Genomic DNA, 19,233 nt, shown 5'->3' with positions numbered 1-19,233 from the left:
TATTCAATTAACATACACTAAATTTTTCTATTATTATTATTTATTATTACTATTATTATTATTATTATTATTATTATTATTATTATTATTATTATTTATATAAACCGAACCTACTACTTTCTTTTTTATTATTATTACTATTATTCTAACAGTATATATACTAATTCTATTATTAATCATAATAATTAACGATCATAAATAAAGTAACTAACAAAATTTTCATTATTAGGTACAGATTTTATTTTCTTTTTTTAAAAATTTACTGTACTATTTTTTCAGATATTTTTTTTTTCCTTTTTCTTACATTCATACACTACCTAGCATTCCAGGGAGCTTCTTCTTCATCACCATTACAAACAAAACATGCCAAACATTCATCTCAACAAACAAACATTCATCATCAAATCTCCATACATACATATATACATACATACAAGGTTATTTCTATTTTTATTTCTATTTCTAATCACCTAATAATAAAATACATACATATATCTTTAATTTCTAATTTCTACTTATAATAAAATCTATAATTATCACCATCATTATCATTAAATAAAATTATGAAAAAAAAAAACTTACATGATTTGGATCTCCAAGATAGTTAACAATATGAAGCTCCGGTTGACTTACTTCCTTAGTTTTTCTTTTTTTTGGCATTTTTTTTTCTTCTTTCCCTGATCTGTTGGTGGTCCAACAATGGGGGTGTGTGGGGTTGAGAGGAAGAAGAAAGGGATTTGTGTGAGAGTGAAAGGAGAGTGTTGCAAAGTGAAAGAGAGAGAGAGGGGTATAGGGGATAAGCTCACGGGGTGCACCGCGGAGCCACCTGCATGCCGGACATGTGGCAACTAGCCACCAATCGGTGCCACCGATTTCGGCACCTCTCTCTCCCACAAATCGGTGCCACCGTTTTGCTTCCCTCCAATCGGTGCCACCGATTTCTTTGCATGCGCCGTCACAACTCCGTCAATCACCCCAAACCCCCATAACGCCGCACATCACCATCGCCAACCCCATATCAAAATTAAAAAACTCAAGTATGAAGGGTGCAGTTGCACATGCGCGGAGCATAGTGTATATATTTATTGCAATTACGTCTAAAATGTGTTTAATTATTATTCATTCCCCAATACTTGTTTAAATGCATTTGTGGACCCATCATCTAATAAGTAATCAGCTAAACCAAGAAAACAAGAAGCTTCCTTCCCTCAATTCATTCACCCCTCTCTTCTCTCTTCTCTCTTCTCTACAAATCCAAACACACACTTCTCACTTCTCTCTTCACATCTTCTTCTTCTTCTTCTTCTTCTTCTTCTTCCAATAATGGAATCACCATGCACCACCGCCACAAGATCCGACTCCACCTCCTCACCCGAATTCGAGTTCTGGATGCTCCGAAATCCCTCCTTCCCTCAGCCCAATCTCCACTCCGCCGATGAACTCTTTGTCGACGGCGTCCTCCTCCCTCTCCACCTCCTCCCATCCACATCCGCATCCACATCCAAACCCGATCCACCACCCGACCCGGAACAAATCACAACCTCGGGAGACCCTGGCGCTTCCTCATCAGCAGCCATAATAACGGAATCTTCCACTTCCACCACTACTACTCTCTCCACATCGAAGCGCTGGAAGGACATTTTCAAGAAGAAAAACACAGAAAACAACGACACAGAAGAGAAAGAGAAAGACAAGGGGAAGAAGAAGAAGAAGAAAGAGATTAAGAAAACGGGTAGCGGAGCGGGTTCTGCGGCGGAGCTAAACATTAATATATGGCCCTTCTCCAGGAGCAGGTCCGCTGGAAACGCCGTTACCCGACCCAAATTCTTCGCCGGAGCTCCGTCTTCGACCCGGAAAGTGAACAGCGCGCCATGTTCCCGGAGCAACTCCACCGGAGATTCCAAGTCCAGGAAGTGGCCCAGCAGCCCGGGCCGTCCCGGAGTTCACGTGGGCCGGACAAGTCCGGTGTGGCAGGTCCGCCGTACCAAGAACAGCAACAACACCGCCGCGCAGGACAACGACGGCGCCGAAGCCAAGAAGAGGGAAAGTGCCGCGTGTCAGCGGAGAGGGACCAAAGCGAGGGTGTTGAATCTGAACGTTCCGATGTGCATTGGTTACGGGCAGCACTTGAGTTGTAGATGCGACGAGAATGGTGGTGCTGTTAGTGGCACTACTAGTGTCCGCGGCGGCGATAACAACGACGGTGGTAGTTGTAGCGGTGGTGAGGGTAGTAATAATGATGGTGGAAGTGGGGTTAATCTTTTTAATCTGCGCAACCTATTCACCAAGAAAAGCATAGTAACTTCTCACTAGTCTCAACATTTTTAACTACGCCTAAGGTTATCAAATTTTTATTTATTACTGCTATAAAATTAAAGTTACCTTTTTAGACTTTTTTTTTGTTTAAAAATATTTATATATGTACAAAAAGGTCATAATTTTTTTTTTTAAGATAGTTATATTTATATTTATATACCGTCTGTATGTATTATGACTGTTATGTAATCGAAAAAGTTCTCCCTTTCTGACTTTACAGGGTAAGACTTAGGAGTTAGCAATTAAGATTAGTTAGCCAAGCTTTTTTTTTTTTTTTTGTGGTCTCCCTCGTGTATTCTGAAATGCTTTATCAGAATGTGTTTATTATTATTAATTATTAAATTGATTAAAATTGGGGTTCCAACTTTCCCCGTCCCGGTACCTCATTTTGTGGGCCTCTTGATGCTTTTAATTTGTTGCTTTCGTTTTTAATTATGCTCTATTTTTTTAGAGCAGAGGATCTGCTTTTGGAGATTGAGTGTGGTAGAGAAGAACAAGGGTTTATGTTCTATGATTCTATCCCCTCACCGGCTATGTACTCATTCGAACTAATATCTTCTTTTTTTAATATTTTAGTACTTGTCACCTTTAATTCGATCTTAAGGAAAGAGGTGTGCTTGCTGGGGAACATTGTTCTTGGGATAGAACTTGGTAAGTTAGTATAAATTAAATTAAAGGGAAAAAAAAATTTAAACGGCCTGACAATTATTTTTAAAGATAATGAGGCATTCAGTAAAAAAAATATTCTTTTGTTTTTTTATTTTTATTTTTATAAAACTGGTTAACTCGTGATTTATTCGTTAAAAGTCAATTAAGATTAAAATTTTTATTTTTGAAAATTTTGTTATTTTTTAGGAAATAATTGTCAGAGTTATTTAGTTTTTTATTTTTTTTGTTTTTTTCAAATATATTAGTAAAACTTATAGTATAAAACTAAAAAATATTATTGATTTTTAAGTTATTTTACCTCGTAGTCCTTAACCAAATATTGTGTTTGTATGTAAAATTTTTTCTTTTCTGAAATTACTTTGAAACACTTAATCTTCTTTTAGAGACAATAATTTTTTTTCTGAAAAAAAGGAAGTAAACTTTATTTGACTTATATAATTTTGTCTTTATGCAGAATATTTGAAGAGATAAGAAAGAACTACTTTTTCATGTGGTATGAAATAGCTTAAAATTCTCGTTGGATATGATTAAGATTAAGATTATGAGTTTCAGTGGGATTGAAACATTTGATGTTTTATCGTTTTCAGGAACACAAGTCTTGATACGATATGACATGTTTCGTTGTTATTTTGTTTGCCCTCCTTTGTTTATAGCCGTATAAATTAATCCAATTAGAATAAGCTTATAATATCACATCAGACAGTGTCTGTTATGCACCTTGCAACTTGTTTATAGGACGATGTTCCTTGTCAACCATCTTGATTTTCATTAGAGAGGGAAAAAAAAAAAATGTTTCATTTTCTTTTCAAGCATATAATCTTTGCTGGATTCATTATCTTTTTAATTCTATTACCTTCTAAATGACATCAAAGAAATTGAACACTTTAAAATCATTGTAATTATTTACTTTTTTAAGTGAATTTTCATGCCGTTGAAACATTGGTTCCAGCAAAATAGAAAAGATAATATTTATGATAAAAAATTAGGGCCCTGCTACACATACAAGTAAAAAGACCGTACAAGTTTTACAAATTATCAGCCCAAACTTTATTAACACGCGCACTAACTCATTTTGAATGGAGCGTAACTACACGCGCCCCACTCAAACGGTTCCTCTTCGTTTTCTTCTTCTTCCTCTTCCTCTTCCTCTTCCTCTTCCTCCTCTTCTTCTTCTTCTTCTTCTTCTTCTTCTTCATCTTCGTCCTTTTCCTCTTCCTCTTCCTCTTCCTCTTCATTTTTTTTCGATTTTCAAGGTTTCTGAAATTCTTCTTCCTCTTACTCTTCTTCTTCTCCTTTTCTTTCGTTTCTGCACGTTCTTCTTCCTCGTTTTCTTCTTCTTCTTCTTCATTTACGTCTTTTCTCTCTGTTTTCTCGTTTTTTTTTTTCAATTTTTCATGGTAAAATCGTTTTTGAAGAAGAAGAAGCAGCAGAAGATGAGGGGGAGAAAGAGAAAGAGTTCTGAATTATGCATAAGATGTACTTCAACGAATTTTGGGTGTATTTTCTTAAATTTTTTGGGTGTATTTTCTGTAACCCTTTGGGTGTATTCTATAATCGTTTGGGTGAATTCTTGTAACCGTTTGGGTGTATTTTCTGTAATTCTTTGGGTGTATTTCTGTAATCATTTGGGTGTATTTGAGTGATATCTGACTGATATCTATGGGTGTATCTGACTCATATCTATGGGTGTATCTTACTGATATCTATGGGTGTATTTTTCATTTCAGAAAAAATGGCAGGCATTACAGAAATACACCCAAACGATTACATAAAATACACCCAAGAGATTACAGAAATACACCCAAACGGTTACAGGAATTCACCCAAACGATTATAGAAATACACCCAAAAGATTACAGAAAATACACCCAAAGGATTTAAGAAAATACACCCAAAATCATGCATAATTCTGAACTCTTTCTCTTTCTTCTCCTCATCTTCTGCTACTTCTTCTTCTTCAAAAACGATTTCAGAGCTTGATGTCAAAAAACAATAGAAATCGAGAATAACGAAAAAAGAAAACAGAGAGAAAAGCACGTAAATGTAGAAGAAGAACAAAAAGAGGAAGAAGAGCGTGTAGCAAGAAGAAGAAGAAGAAGGAGAAAGAGAAGGCAAGAAACGTACCTTGAATAATATTTCTTCGTTTTTTCTAGTGATTTTGATGAAGGAGAAAGAGAAAACGAAAAGAGGAGAAGAAATTTCAATAAAAAAAAAGAGGGAAGAAGAGAAGAAAAAGAGACACAGAAAGAAGAAGAAGAAGAAGAAGAGGAAGAGGAAGAGGAAGAGGAAGAAGAGGAAGCACGGAGAAAGAAGAAGAAGAAAAATAGGCACAAAAAAAAACGTGAAACGGCATGAATAAAGCGCGTGTAAGTGACGTAGGAGTTGCAACACGTTTTGGTGGATTAGGCATTAATAAACTTGTAATAGTTACAAGCCCTAATCGCTTGTATACTGAGCTTTCCCCAAAAAATTAAAAGAAAAATCTAGGGAGTCAGTAATTTTATTAAATTTTGGCCAGCATGTAACCAGCAGAGAAAAGTGAGCCATTGGATGAAATTTCACACCATCAAATCATCATTGATTGCTAATTGATGGCTAACAATCACAAAAATTGCTGACCCCTAGCATTGCTCAAAATTAAATTATGTGAATAGTAAATATTACCTTTTTAAGTAAAAAATTCACAAAAATTAAGTCAAGTCATGTGTAATGCACATGTATTTTCTAAATTTAGTAAACATCTCTGTTCTTCACTAAAGAAATTCCCAAATAAAAATGTCGGATTAGTTGATTTTGTAATTGGCTACAAGTATACAGAGATGAATATGTATCCATGTCGTTTAAACTAGATTTAATTTAGTTATTATTTGGTTATAAAATTTTATCTAGTTACATTCCTTTTATCTTTCTTCTTTCTTTTTTTTTTTCTTTCCTTCTCTATTTTTTCCCGTGATAGAACGAATGTTAGTCCCTTTAAATTCGTTGTTATTTTGTTTGGACGTTTCCCTATTGTCAATAAGAAAAAAAAGTCTTGCATCATTGCATGCATTTTCATACATTGTCATAAACTTAAATTTATAAATTAACAACATTGTTCCTACGTGAATTCTCCCCTCTCCCATTTATAAGAAAAACACCATATCATACATGAAATCTTACTCTGGTTTATGAAAACTACATATTTTGGGAGTAGTTAGCTTGAACATGCAACTAATTGTTGGGAAATATATTTTTGGCCAATTGTTATTGAAATTGAAACAATAAAAAAGTTGGATGTGTTTGTCTATAGAAGAGTGGGACGGTCTCTGACAAAAAAAAAAGAAAAAGAAAATAAGAGTGGCCTGGTTAAAAAGGATTAAGGTTGAGAATCTTGAGATATTAGTTATTACACTTCATAAAATAATTAAAAAAATTCTAATCATTTTTTTTTTACCAAAGATAAGGGATACTCGAATTCGCAATCTTTTAGATGAGTACGGAGAGACTATGCCATTTAAGCTATAGATGATCCAAAATTAGTTATACATTTCATAAAATAATTAAGTTGTACATGCAACAACTCATTAGCTAGCGATAAACGCCTTAAATGAAATTCTGTGACAGATTAGTCCTATCGAGCTAGAAAATATCGTAAAAGAAAATCTATTCATCTTCTTTCCTTCTAAAATATTTTCTCTAATTTTTCTTTTTGACAATTATGGGTATTAAGAAATGAAAACTTATGGGGGATATATTATTGGACAAATATATTTGAGACAGTTATCTACAAAAACTCACACCAGTGTGTTGACTGATAGATTAGTCGAATTTGGTAAATACTAATATGTTTTAGGTAAGAAAAAGTATACGGAATCAAGAGATTATTAGCCAAAAATTAAACAAAACTACATTAATTTATATTAATTATTAATTTTAAATTTTTTAAATTCAAAATTTAAAAAATTTAAAATCGATTAAGTAAATCTAATTAAAACCTATAAAAACCTTCATCTTCTCTTTCACATTATCCTACCAACCTCCAACAATCACACACACAGACCTTTCTCTCTCACCAATGCTGCTGAAAGCGCCGGCGACTTCCATGCTCTCTGTGACGCATCCAAGACAACCATTCGCTGGATCTGAATCAACCGTTGAATGTTCTTCCTTAGATGAAACCACCGTCTCTGTTGCCGTGCCAACTCCTGAATCCGCCGGGAAACAACAATCAGCAACTGACAATGGCGCTGGCTATAACCAGACGGAAACAGTCAACAAGGGCGAAGCTGATGCTAAGATGGCGCGGCAGATGCGGCAAAGAGGGATATTCGTGCGGCGCAGATGATGAGGATGAAGGATCTTTGGCTGAACCGCGATAAGTGAATCGTCGGAGCGATTCCCGGTGTGTATATTGGCGACGTGTTCCTCTTTCGGATGGAATTGTGTGTCCTTGGATTGCACGGTCAGATCCAAGCTGGCATTGATTACCTGGCAGCTTCTATGAGCCCCAACAATGAGCCAATTGCAACGAGTGTTATTGTCTTCGGTGGCTACGAGGATGATATGGACGAAGGAGATGTCATAATCTACACTGGACAAGACGGGCAGGCCATGAATTATAAAAAAAATATTTATTTAATATAAAAAAAACATCCTAATACTTAATAAAAGAAATATCCAGTTATATTTTAGCAAAAATAATTAAATATCTATAAAATAAAAAATATAAAATTTTTAAAGAAATAGAGACATTCACATTTGTAATATAAAAAAATTCAAAAAATATATAAAAAAACATCCATTTAGTATAAAAAAGAAACATTCTAATATTTAGCAGAAGAAACATCTATATATATTAACTCGTAGAAATTTTAAATTCACCAAAAAGTATTTAACTGATTTTTGGCTAATACATTTTTTATTCCTAGCATTGTTCTTTAGGTAATGTAGAAAATGAAAGGTTTCTTAAGAAAATCTAATATTGAAAGTAATAAATATTTTTATTTTTTATTTTGTAAGAAAATATATGTAGGCAGTAGCCAATTTAATCTATCAAATTATATGATAATATCTAATATGAATTAGGAATTATTACTCGCTGTTGTTACTTGCGCAACAAACCAAGAAATTTCGAGAAAGGAGTGGTTTAGTTAGCCGGTGTCACTAAAGACTAAACCCCTCAGTCTTAAACCCTCACCTGCCTGGACTCGAGTCTGAGGCATTTCTAGCATACACTACTACGCCTACACGTCTACGCCTACGCCTCTCTTTCGTCTTCTGCACTCTGCCAATGGCACTAATGCAGCGCCTAGCTAGAACAGCTCGCTCCCTCCGAACCCTAACCTCTCGCCCCCTTTCCCCTCAGAGTAACCTTCCTTTCTCTTCTGATTTTCCTTTCTGTCATTTCGCAATTTCTGAAATTCTATCAAACATTGTTAATTTATTTATTATAACGTTTTCTCTAGAATCAGCACTTGCTTCATTCGCCGTGCCTCGAGTTTTGGGATCCGGACCCTCACGTGATGATGACTATCAGGCACCGTATTCGTTGCTTCCTGCTGTGTTAGCTGGCGCTTTCGGAATTGGATTGGCGGAGACGGTGTATGCTGATGCCGATCGCGGTGGCGTTGGCGGCGCTGAGGATGTGCACGCTGTTGCGAAGAAAGAACGCGAGCGCATTGAGGAGTTGCTTAGGAAGAAAGGAGTTCGTTATGGTTCTTATCCTCGCTTCACTGTTGCTGTTAAAGGACAAAAGGTTACTCATTTTTTATCTTTCTGTTTTTGTTATTCCATGATTTGCCTCTTCAGGTTTACTTGTCAGATGATACATTTGGGAACAAATGTTCGAAAAAGTTGGTGATGGTTCTTTTTTGGTTTATGTCTCAGTTGAAATAAGTATACGGGATTTTTGCTGCTTACATCAGTTTCTACACTGCTATTATATGGATATATTAGTATATTATATGTGAAAATGGTCCTTAATTCTGGAAACTATAATACCAACGCAATTTTTAAGCAGTGTTAAGTCTGATTGCAATCAAATTTGTCTGTATATCTGTCCTTTTACAATATGATATCCAATATCATTTTAAAGGTGTATCTAACTAAGGCACTGATATCCAATATATGAACTTTTGTGTTTTGAATACGATGAAAGCATAGAAAAATTCTGAAGATTTTATGTATTTCTTGATTAGGTAACGACTGCTCTGTTGTCAGAACCCTTATTTTAAATATAACCGGGAGTGTCTTTGCAATTTATTAGCCTTTTAGCTTCACGTGATCTCTTGTGATATCGATCAAATTCAACCTCAGTTTTCCTCCAACAACTTTGTCTTTGCACTACATTCTACGATTTTCTTCCCCACTTAAAAAAGCAAAACACAATTATCAAAGACTGTCCTATATTGATGATGTCCTTTGCCTCTAATAGAAATCAAACTATATATGGTGATTAAAATTGCAATTGCAGGTCAGCGTTAAGTTTCAAATACCTCCTGCCTGTGAAGTCCCGCAACTTATTGCAAATCTCGCAACAAATCTTGGACTGAAAGCTGAAGGGAACGGAGGTGGATCGGATATGCTATTGCGATCTTGGGACAGGTTGTTCATTCTCAATTTATGTGCATGGTTAAACTTATTGCACAGATTTTGTAGTCATAATTTTGTTAAAATCATTGATGTTTCTTGCAAATAATTATCCAGCACAGTGGCTTGGCAGCTTGCCCTTACTCATCCGTCCAAGAAAAAGCATATTCAAGGGGATGATCCATCTTCAATAGATATGAATGGACATGATGGAGATCTTTGCATACTCTTTTTTCATTCTCTCATTGGCTCAGATAAAGCTGTCAGTATTTAATTTTGCAATTTTTGTTTGGTGTTCACAGATTGTGCTTTTGTAAATATAGAGGTAATAAAGGCGGTCAACACTTTTTATATTGTTCTTGCTAATATCGCAGGAAATTGAACTTATTAAGCAAGGGAACTTGAGTCCTGAAGAGCTTGATGCTTTCGTCTCTGTTTTACAATTAGCTGGTAGCAAGATGGGACAACGAAGTGCCCCCTTGGAAAGGAAGTCAAGGGAAGAGACTGAACAGTTGCCATCTGTAGATAAATCTATTTCTGGTCTTGAGGCCATGGGAGTGAAAATTTATGGATTGAATGAACCCATTGGTATATCAAATGGTGAGGTATCATGGGACAACATTGCTGGATATGAACATCAAAAACGGTATGTAAATTTGGACACACCATATTTCTTTTCTTTCCATTTTTCTTAAACTAGCTGAACTTTTTATTCATATGGTGAAGCAAATGGTTCTGGCAAAGCAGCCCAAAGTAAGATAGATTAAATCACTTATTTAATCCTTTTAGGAACTTAATTATGACTTCGTATGAACTCATTTATACATTATGTGTTTTATTGCAGAAAACTTTATTGGGTTTGTGCTTAATTTCTGTTAATTGAGGCCTTGTACATTTGTAGTCAGTGAAAGAATAGATTCTAGATTGTATCTGAACTTTTAAGAGAAAGAAAGATTAGACCGTCATTCTCAACAAGGTTGAATGGCGGGATAACAATTTATGTCAGAAAATTCAAAATTGTAACACTGCAGTTTTTTTTTTTTTTGGGTTAATAATTTATTTCCCTTTCACTGTCATGTTGTATTGTCGTGGGTTCATCCTTAAATTCTCCTTACTAAGTAAGGAGTGCTGCACTCATTGCAAATTAAACAAATCTTAGCCCTCCATTTATTATATTTTATATTAGTGACTTAGAGTTCAGAATTCAGGGTTTAGGATTCAAAGCTTAGGATTTAGGGTTTAGACTTCAGGCTTTAAAGTTCAAGGAGTGCTGCATTCCTTAATTTTTCCAGAGCACATTAGCATTCACCCATGTTTACTTACAATAATTTGTTTCCCTTTATGTCTGTATAAATATACTCGTTTACTTAAATTATTTATTTTGCAGAGTAATAGAAGATACAATACTGTTGGCTTTGCATAGTCCTGAAGTATATGACAATATTGCACGAGGGACTCGTCATAAGTTTGAATCAAACCGGCCTCGAGCTGTGCTGTTTGAAGGTCCACCAGGTGTGCAATTTTGGCCCCTTTAATTCACCGTTTAGTAAAGACAAGTCTTTTGGGTATATTTAGGTTGGAATAATATAATATTTTTTTCTTTTGCTTTTAAATTTCATTTTATTTATTTAATTAAAAAATACTTAACTGTTTCACCAAAAGGGGAGAAAAGAGCTGTTCGGTTAGGATTGATTCCCTGAAGGAAACCATGTCTGTGAAGTTTGAACTTTGAAAATAACTTCGAGCTATTGATATTAAGGAGGAATTCTTTATATCCAACAAGAACAATTTAGAAACAACTGAATGTGACATGGTTTTCGAGTTAAACCCAAATGGTCCTCCAAATTTTCAGTTAACCCAATCCAGACTCCCCAAATTTGATTCGCAACTTACTTGATCCCCTGTGTTCATCTATGTTAACGGCGTGCTATGTTGGTATGTTAAAGGTGATTTAATGAAAACAACACTTTTGTTGATGATGCAAATTAACGAAATAAACGACATCATTTAAAAATGGAGTTAAAATACGCTCTCTCCCCCAGCCCAAACCCATTGACCTTCCTCTCTTTCTCCTCCATGGCGCAATAGTAAGGCATTCTGTATCTTTCCATTAGGGTTTTGAGTTGAACTAATAGAGATGAACCGAGGGATTAACATGAGTCAAGAATTGATATTTGGAGGTCCGGATTAGGTTCATTGAAATTTCGGGGGCCATTTTGAGGTGTAACGCAAATGTCAAGGGCAATTTTGGGTCTTTACTCCAAGATTTTCCATTGTTTTTGTTTATTTATTTATTAAGAAATGTTTTTGGATGACAAGGAGAATTTCCATTACTGAGCAGGTATACAAAAAAGCTCTTGTTTAAATAATACGTTCAAGAGTGTGGTTATTACAATTGTTTTGTTTTTTAAATGACAAGTTTTTTGCTTGTGTGAAAATAATCAATAGAAGTAGTGGGGTGTGGATATTATTATTATTATTATTATAAAAAAGAAGGCTTTTGCTTTTTTGGGAAAATAGTCAATAAAAGTAGTGAACATTTTTCTGTTTACATAGCTCCTTTTGTGTAGTTTGTACATTAATAATACATGAAGCTACATAGATGCATTTTCTCTACCGAATATTCCAATGACCATCAAGCTACTATTGTTTCTAGTATGGGATCCTACAGATTGAGTAAGAGCTCCTTTGCTATTTTTGATAACAAAATTGCACCTATCAAGTTATTATTCTATGACATCGGAATCTCAATTCAATAAAAAGATTATTCCTAGTATGTTGGCACAGTATTTTGTTTTCAAGTTATGATGTCTCTATGGCCCATTTGTATGGTTTCAGGTACAGGGAAAACTTCTTGTGCTCGCGTTATTGCCAATCAAGCAGTATGCTATTTTTTTAATCTATTACTTTCAGGCTTTCCATATAGCTTTATTGTTGCAATGGTTTCGGAATATCCTAATGCTTGGTCAATTATTCAGCTGCAGCTTATTTGAAAATATCTTCTAATTCGTTGAGGATAAATTATGTATGACATGATGAATTGAATGAGTGTAAATAATAAACTGAAGGGCGCATGCTTTGACTTGGCAGGGTGTCCCTTTGCTATATGTTCCACTCGAGGCTGTAATGTCTGAATACTACGGTAAAAGTGAACGCCTTCTGGGAAAAGTGTTTTCACTTGCAAATGAACTTCCTAATGGTGCTATTATATTTCTGGATGAGGTAATGAAGCTAGACATTTTTCTGAGGAGTTGCTATGTGCCTCTCATTCTCTTAATGGTTTCTTTTTTATGTACCTTGCATATTGATTGCGACTTTGTCTTCTTTTTTGGGATACAGATTGATTCTTTTGCTGCTGCTCGGGATAATGAAATGCATGAAGCTACAAGGAGAATATTGTCAGTGTTGTTACGACAGGTTATTCTCATGTCCTGCTGCTTTATGTCTGTTGAAATTGTGTGGTAGTGTGTTAGCCCTGTTACAAATAAGAAAGAGAAGAATATATAACCCTGTGTATATTTTGAGAAATTCTTGACAATATGCCAAGAAGAATCCTAGACGAATTGCAATTTACAAATACTCTTATAAGGGAATTGTAGATCCCCAATCTCTCCCAAAAGATCCCAACTGACTAGAGACACTTATCTCTACCCTATTCCTTCTATTTATACTAATTTCACATGAATGAATTGTAACTAATATGGTCCTAACATTGAGCTTTAACAAGTATTCAGCCTTTAAGTGCTTAGTCTTGATTGATCTATGTAAATAAATAGGCCAAAGAGAAAAAAGGTTTATTATTGTTTTGATTATAGGATTTAGTTTGTGATGAGATTATATCTGCAGTGGTTCCAAGTAAGCTGTTGAGTTAATTTTCATTAGATAGTAAATGGCCTGATAAGTAATAAGTATGAACAGACCCTTGTTAAGCAATCTGTTCAACAACTAATTGAAACCATATGTCAAACTTGCTGAAAGTTTAAATTTTAATAGAATTTGACCGTTGTAAGGAAATCAATTTTGCAGATAGATGGCTTTGAGCAGGATAAGAAAGTGGTTGTGATTGCTGCTACCAATAGAAAGGAAGACCTTGATCCTGCATTAATCAGGTGAGCTTCAATACAAGTTCCTCTGCAGCTTGCTATGTTTGCTTGGCCGATCAAATCTTATTCTAACTGCTATTTCTTTTCATGTTAGCCGGTTTGATACTATGATCCCTTTTGGCTTACCTGATCACCGTAATCGTCAGCAAATAGCATCCAAATATGCAAAGCACCTAACCAAACCTGAACTAGATGAACTTGCCAGAGCTACAGAAGAGTAAGTTGGTCTCGTTTTTTGTCCTCCACAACTGGGCTATTAACTTACAGGTTGGTTGGTGGGCAGTCAAAACAAGAAGGTCGAAAATGAGAAACATACAAAAACTACCTGCTTATTTTTTCTCCTACCAACCCTTGCGTCTTCTTAATATTTGGATTAACTAGCCTTTTACCCCAATTTCCTAACCTCAATAATCAATATTCCCACAATCAAGGTCATATATTTATTGTTTAGTCTGTTTACTGGTTGCCATTCTTTTCAGTATGTCCGGAAGAGACATTCGTGATGTTTGTCAGCAAGCAGAACGATCATGGGCATCAAAGGTAAGAACAATTTATATTTTTCAAATCCCAGCATGATAGGGATACCATTTGAGAGCATCCGTTTGTGGTTGGTCAGATTATTCGAGGGCAAGTATCCAAAGATGGTGAACAAGAAAGTCTTCCACCTTTGCAAGAGTATATAGAGTGCGCCACAATTCGGCAAAACTCACTGCTCAGTGCTGCTGCTGGCAGGAATTTCCGAAATTTTCCCCATCTTAGGATGGCAACCGACTGAGGTCTTGCTTGTTCCTGTATTTTGTGTCTCTATTTTGATGTTAGAATATTTTCATTTGACTTCTGTAAAGATAAAGGTAGTTATAGGTAAATTTCTTATTATTTATGGCACAGTCATGTGAGAAAGGTTTAACTTATTATACATGGACATTGACACAGATATGAGACACGATACAACATTAAATATGCCAACATATGAATTTTAAAATTTTTAGAATATACAGAGACATGTATATATATAAAATATAAAGTATTTTTTTAGATAAATCGTAATGATATTTTGATATTTTATTAATATTAAAATATAAATTAATTTTTTATTTATTTTAAATATTTTATTTTAATTATATAAAATATTTAAAATATTTTTTATTTTAATAAATAATAATATATATTATTTTTAAATTTATTTCAATTAAGAATAAAGTTGAATATTTTGATATGTAATGATATTTATATATATTTAAATGTGTCGGGATAATTTATTTTACGAAGACACGGTTGTACATGGTAGATACGCACATTGGATAAGTGTCGATAAATGTAGTATATTTAGACACAACAACTAAGTAAAGTATTCATGCATTATAGGGTTTAACTCATGAATCTGAATCTATTGTTGAATTGGTAGCTTATTTATTTATTTATGTATTTTTTCTTGAATTGGTAACTGTAATTTATATTGTGTTATAATATTATAGCATTTTTATATTAATTTTAAGTAAACTATACTAAACTTATGTTTAAATGATATCACACAATATAATTTTTATAAGAAATGTTAGAGTATTAGTAGAATTTATTATTTTTTTTCTAGTAGTTAACAATTAATATCTAAAAATGTAGATTAAAATTATATTATTGAATTGTTAGACTAAAAAAATTAGGTTAATAATTAAAAAATAATAATAAAAAATAATAAATTGTATTGGTCTTTTATCGCTTCTCAATTTTATTTCTAAATTATATGCTAATAGTATTTTATTTGTAGTAAAGTTTAGATTAATTTAATTCAAAAGATTATAATTTGTATGATATTATATTAAATTTTTTTTGTTTACGGTATCTTCTAATATGATAAGTCAAAAATTAATTTGTTGTGAATTTAAGTTTTATTTAAGGGTCTATCGCTTGCTAATAAGTTGCTGCATGTATAACCAAGTTGGGTTAGTCTAGTGGTTAGCTCACTAGTCCGCTTAAGCAAGTGTCGGGGGTTCGAATCCCGCTTTGTGCATGCAGCAACCCATTGGCTAGCGACAAACCTTTAAATGGAGCTCAGTAGCTGCATGTATAAGACGAGATTCGAACACTTGCTTAAGTGGACGAGTAGGCTAATCACTCAACCAACTCAAGTTGGTTATATTATATTAAACTATTATAATTTAAAATTAGTTGATTTATTTAGTTTTAAAAAAATAATTTAAAATTTTCTTTTAGAAAAATAACAATTTAAAATTTTTAAAGTTTAAAATTAGATAAAATATAATTTAAATTATATATGAATACGCTGTAAATAGATTTTATTCAAATTACAATTGAATAAAAAAATCAAATCAATGAATACAAATCACAATCCTTCAATAAAAATGAAAAATAAAATTAAACCAATTTATTTTATCTTTTAAATTGATTCGAATAAGTAGTACGTACATAATCAATTTATTTTATTTATTTACTAAAAAAATTCCCTTCTGGTACGTCAGCAAGATGAATGAGATGTGGATGGTTCATTGGTTCTGACTTGTGAAACATTTTCCTCATGCGTCATGCACAAGGGAGAGGGATCGCATATAGCCACGTGGCAACAAAGCCAACTGCTAACTAGACTTCTCCTTAGTCCCGTATAAGAAACTCCCGAAGGCGCATCTCTCTCTCTCTGTTTTTGTGTGTTGCGGGAGTCGCTATTAATGGCGTCGAGTAGTGACAACAACAACAAGAAGGCGTCCAGTAACGGAGCAGGCAGAATCCGTACCCTATCCGATCTGAACCGCCCTTCCGCTGATTTCGACGCCGACCCCGATGCTCCTCAGGAGTATTACACTGGCGGCGAGAAAAGGTTCTCTCTCCCCCCAAATTGGAACTTTTCTATTTGAATTTCATGTTTCATTGATTCCATTGTAATGGTTCGTGAGCTGGAGGGAAATGTTAAAGGATTCAGTTTGAAGCTGTAGAGTTTGATATAACGTATTTGAAAGGCTATTGGGACACAATTAGGTTTTAATGGAAAGGGGCTTTTTAGAATAGGTTAATTAATAATTACCCCCATTTCACTGGGCTGAATTGTAATTTGCTAGGAGATTGACATCATCATGGTTTCCTTTATGGCCCGTTAATATCATTCTATTCAGGGGGAGTGCACTTTCACTTATTTGCAGTTGATTTTCAGGAAGTTAAATTCCCTATGTTTAGCATTATGCATTTCAGACAAATTTAGTTATCAACTTCATCATTTCACTTCGGAAGCAGAATGGTACACTGGCAGTTAAAGAACCAGATTAGAGTTTAGGAACATTTTAACTAGCATGATTTATGTGTATCATGGTTACAATTAGTATTGGCATGGTTAATTCTGTCGTCTCATGATTTAGCATCATTGTTGCCTTTAGAGTTGCCTGATTGTATGTAGCTTAATTTTGACTCTGAAATATGGATTCAATAATTTTTAAGGATATCTGTAATTCTATATAAAGAAATCACTTTCTTCACTTCTATAGTTTTCTGTTCTAGAACCTCAATTACTTCTAGCTGAAGTCTCTTTTGACCTCATTGATTAAAAATGTGAGTATTGGGGCTTGTCAAGATGAATGCTTTTGTAGATTAGTGCATCTTAGTCATGTTTTCCATGCTTTAAATTTGGTGACATTTACAGTTTGTTGACAACCTGACATCTCTGATTTGCACAGGATTTCAAAATAAATGCATATATTTTCAATGGATTTTATGATTTTGTACCTTCCTTATTGAATATTTAACAATTATATATTCAGTGGAATGCTTGTTCAGGATCCTACGAAGGGAAATGATGTGGATGCAATTTTCAATCAGGCAAGGCAACTGGGAGCTGTAGAAAGGCCTCTTGATCAACTGCAGGAACCTCCAAGGTCAACTAGCTTTACTGGCACTGGCAGGTTACTCTCAGGCGAAACTGTACGAGCTGCTTCTCAGCAACCTCCCGAGGCTGTTGTTCACAACATTGTTTTTTGGAGTAATGGTTTCACCGTAAATGGTGGACCTTTGAGGAGTTTGGACGATCCTGAAAATGCCTCATTTTTAGAGGTAAATATTTTTGTTTTTGATTCCATAAGTGGATTGGACGGTAAAAATATTAGAAGTTATGAGATCGTTTATGTCGAGTAAAGAGAAGTGCCCTCTGGTAGATAATTGAGGCTTCATTGAATCCAGGGAATAATGGAATGGCTGAAAACGAAGTTTATTTATTGCATATTATAATTTGCTAGGTGTTTGTGGCTTGTAGACAGTACTGCGTCTCCTGTACATATGATTGTGCTGATATTACTCTCTTCATAGTTATATCAATTGTTGTTTGAATGCAGAGCATAAAGAAATCTGAGTGTCCAAGAGAGCTTGAACCTGCTGATAGGAGGTCATCAGTTAACGTTAACCTCATAAGGAGGAACGAGAAGTATCCTGTGAGTTTTCTGTTCTCTTGTCTGTCTCTTTCCAATTTATTACGACGCAAGAAAGAATTTAGTTCATCTTGTTTATTAGTTTGGGAGATTTTGAAGCTCTGCATTTTGAAATGGAATCAATTCTGTTTTGATGCATAATTACATCTGTATGAATCATATATGTCCAACATTTTAATGAGAATTGCATTTTACCATTTCAGGAACCAGAAAAGCACTATGTTCCATTTCAAGGGGCGGGAAGAACTCTGGGAAGCAGCTCTACTTCGGCCACACCTGAGGCAACCGTCACAGCAACAACTTCCAACGCTGCTCCAGCCTCTTCAGCCAGCCTGGTAGTCGATCAGTCATTGCCATCAACTTCAATACAACTTAGGTTAGCTGATGGAACCCGCTTAATATCAAATTTTAATTACCATCACACAATCAGCGACATCCGTGGCTTCATCGATGCATCTAGACCCGGGGGACAGCAGAATTATCAACTTCAAATGATGGGTTTCCCTCCAAAGGTTCTAGCTGACGAAACTCAGACAATAGAGCAGGCCGGACTTGCAAATTCAGTTGTCATCCAGAAATTCTAGCAGCTGCGATGAAGTGAACTATTTCTATTGAGGGTTATTGACAAAAGCAAAAAGGGAGAGGGGATATTATGATTTTGCTGCTCAAATGGATTAGCCTTGGACCTAATTCTATTGTTAGACCAGGATGTCATGGTTGATATATTATGTCATTGTACTCGTTGGTCCAAATGACATTGATAGCACAAACACTTGAAATGCAGGATTATACGCTACATTACTACAACTATTGTTAATTACTGCTATATATCATTTAAGTAAAAACTGGCCTGAGACATTTTTTTGTTTAGTTTATGCAAGCATGCCCAATTAACAATGAGAAGCAAAATAACATAAGGTAGTGATTTTGCTTTACGGGACATTCGAGCTGAAGCTGTTAAATACTAAAGTTAACTTTTCTGAATAACTTGGTTGTTCTAATCATTCTTCTCTATATTATCCTAAGGTAACCGGTAGAGAAATTACTCTTAAGTATTTCTCCAATATTTTAATTTTTAATTTAGATAATGATTTAGTTGAAAATATGCACTATACAGTAGTTTTAAAGCAGATGATTTAAAGCCGATTAATAAATAA

General features: G+C 34.5%; 3 protein-coding genes across 3 annotated transcripts; all 3 read left to right on the top strand.

Moving 5' to 3' along the window:
- Positions 1-1,144: 1,144 nt before the first annotated feature.
- On the top strand, positions 1,145-3,749 carry LOC130973693 (probable membrane-associated kinase regulator 1). The gene is made up of 2 exons (XM_057898320.1): positions 1,145-2,967; positions 3,440-3,749. The coding sequence occupies exon 1, from the start codon at positions 1,324-1,326 to the stop codon at positions 2,311-2,313; it is 990 nt and encodes a 329-aa protein (XP_057754303.1). The 5' UTR covers positions 1,145-1,323; the 3' UTR covers positions 2,314-2,967; positions 3,440-3,749.
- Positions 3,750-8,094: 4,345 nt separating this feature from the next.
- LOC130976131 (uncharacterized) lies at positions 8,095-14,614 on the top strand. Its single transcript, XM_057900898.1, has 13 exons — positions 8,095-8,330; positions 8,430-8,719; positions 9,437-9,567; positions 9,670-9,814; positions 9,927-10,198; positions 10,940-11,064; positions 12,391-12,434; positions 12,643-12,774; positions 12,892-12,969; positions 13,579-13,661; positions 13,750-13,872; positions 14,135-14,195; positions 14,272-14,614. Exons 1-13 carry the CDS (start codon positions 8,255-8,257, stop codon positions 14,428-14,430), a joined length of 1,719 nt encoding a protein of 572 aa, XP_057756881.1. The 5' UTR covers positions 8,095-8,254; the 3' UTR covers positions 14,431-14,614.
- A 1,622-nt stretch (positions 14,615-16,236) lies between these two features.
- LOC130972956 (plant UBX domain-containing protein 4-like) lies at positions 16,237-18,946 on the top strand. Its single transcript, XM_057897308.1, has 4 exons — positions 16,237-16,485; positions 17,417-17,705; positions 17,984-18,079; positions 18,280-18,946. The coding sequence occupies exons 1-4, from the start codon at positions 16,337-16,339 to the stop codon at positions 18,658-18,660; spliced, it is 915 nt and encodes a 304-aa protein (XP_057753291.1). The 5' UTR covers positions 16,237-16,336; the 3' UTR covers positions 18,661-18,946.
- Positions 18,947-19,233: the final 287 nt, after the last annotated feature.

Source organism: Arachis stenosperma, chromosome 4 (assembly GCF_014773155.1).
Source record: "Arachis stenosperma cultivar V10309 chromosome 4, arast.V10309.gnm1.PFL2, whole genome shotgun sequence".
In the NCBI taxonomy this organism is placed as follows: Eukaryota; Viridiplantae; Streptophyta; class Magnoliopsida; order Fabales; family Fabaceae; genus Arachis; species Arachis stenosperma.
The sequence above is the reverse complement of the archived record's forward strand: the minus strand, read 5'-3'. Positions and strand labels throughout refer to the sequence as shown.

Excerpts from the sequence above, each read along its gene's own strand:
- LOC130972956 (XM_057897308.1), top strand. The coding sequence starts at position 16,337 with ATGGCGTCGAGTAGTGACAACAACAACAAGAAGGCGTCCAGTAACGGA. Across the intron at positions 17,706-17,983 it reads AAAATGCCTCATTTTTAGAG|AGCATAAAGAAATCTGAGTG; the intron begins GTAAATATTTTT and ends GTTTGAATGCAG. Across the intron at positions 18,080-18,279 it reads GGAGGAACGAGAAGTATCCT|GAACCAGAAAAGCACTATGT; the intron begins GTGAGTTTTCTG and ends TTACCATTTCAG.
- LOC130973693 (XM_057898320.1), top strand. The coding sequence starts at position 1,324 with ATGGAATCACCATGCACCACCGCCACAAGATCCGACTCCACCTCCTCA.
- LOC130976131 (XM_057900898.1), top strand. The coding sequence starts at position 8,255 with ATGGCACTAATGCAGCGCCTAGCTAGAACAGCTCGCTCCCTCCGAACC. Across the intron at positions 12,970-13,578 it reads TGTCAGTGTTGTTACGACAG|ATAGATGGCTTTGAGCAGGA; the intron begins GTTATTCTCATG and ends TCAATTTTGCAG. Across the intron at positions 13,873-14,134 it reads CTTGCCAGAGCTACAGAAGA|TATGTCCGGAAGAGACATTC; the intron begins GTAAGTTGGTCT and ends CATTCTTTTCAG.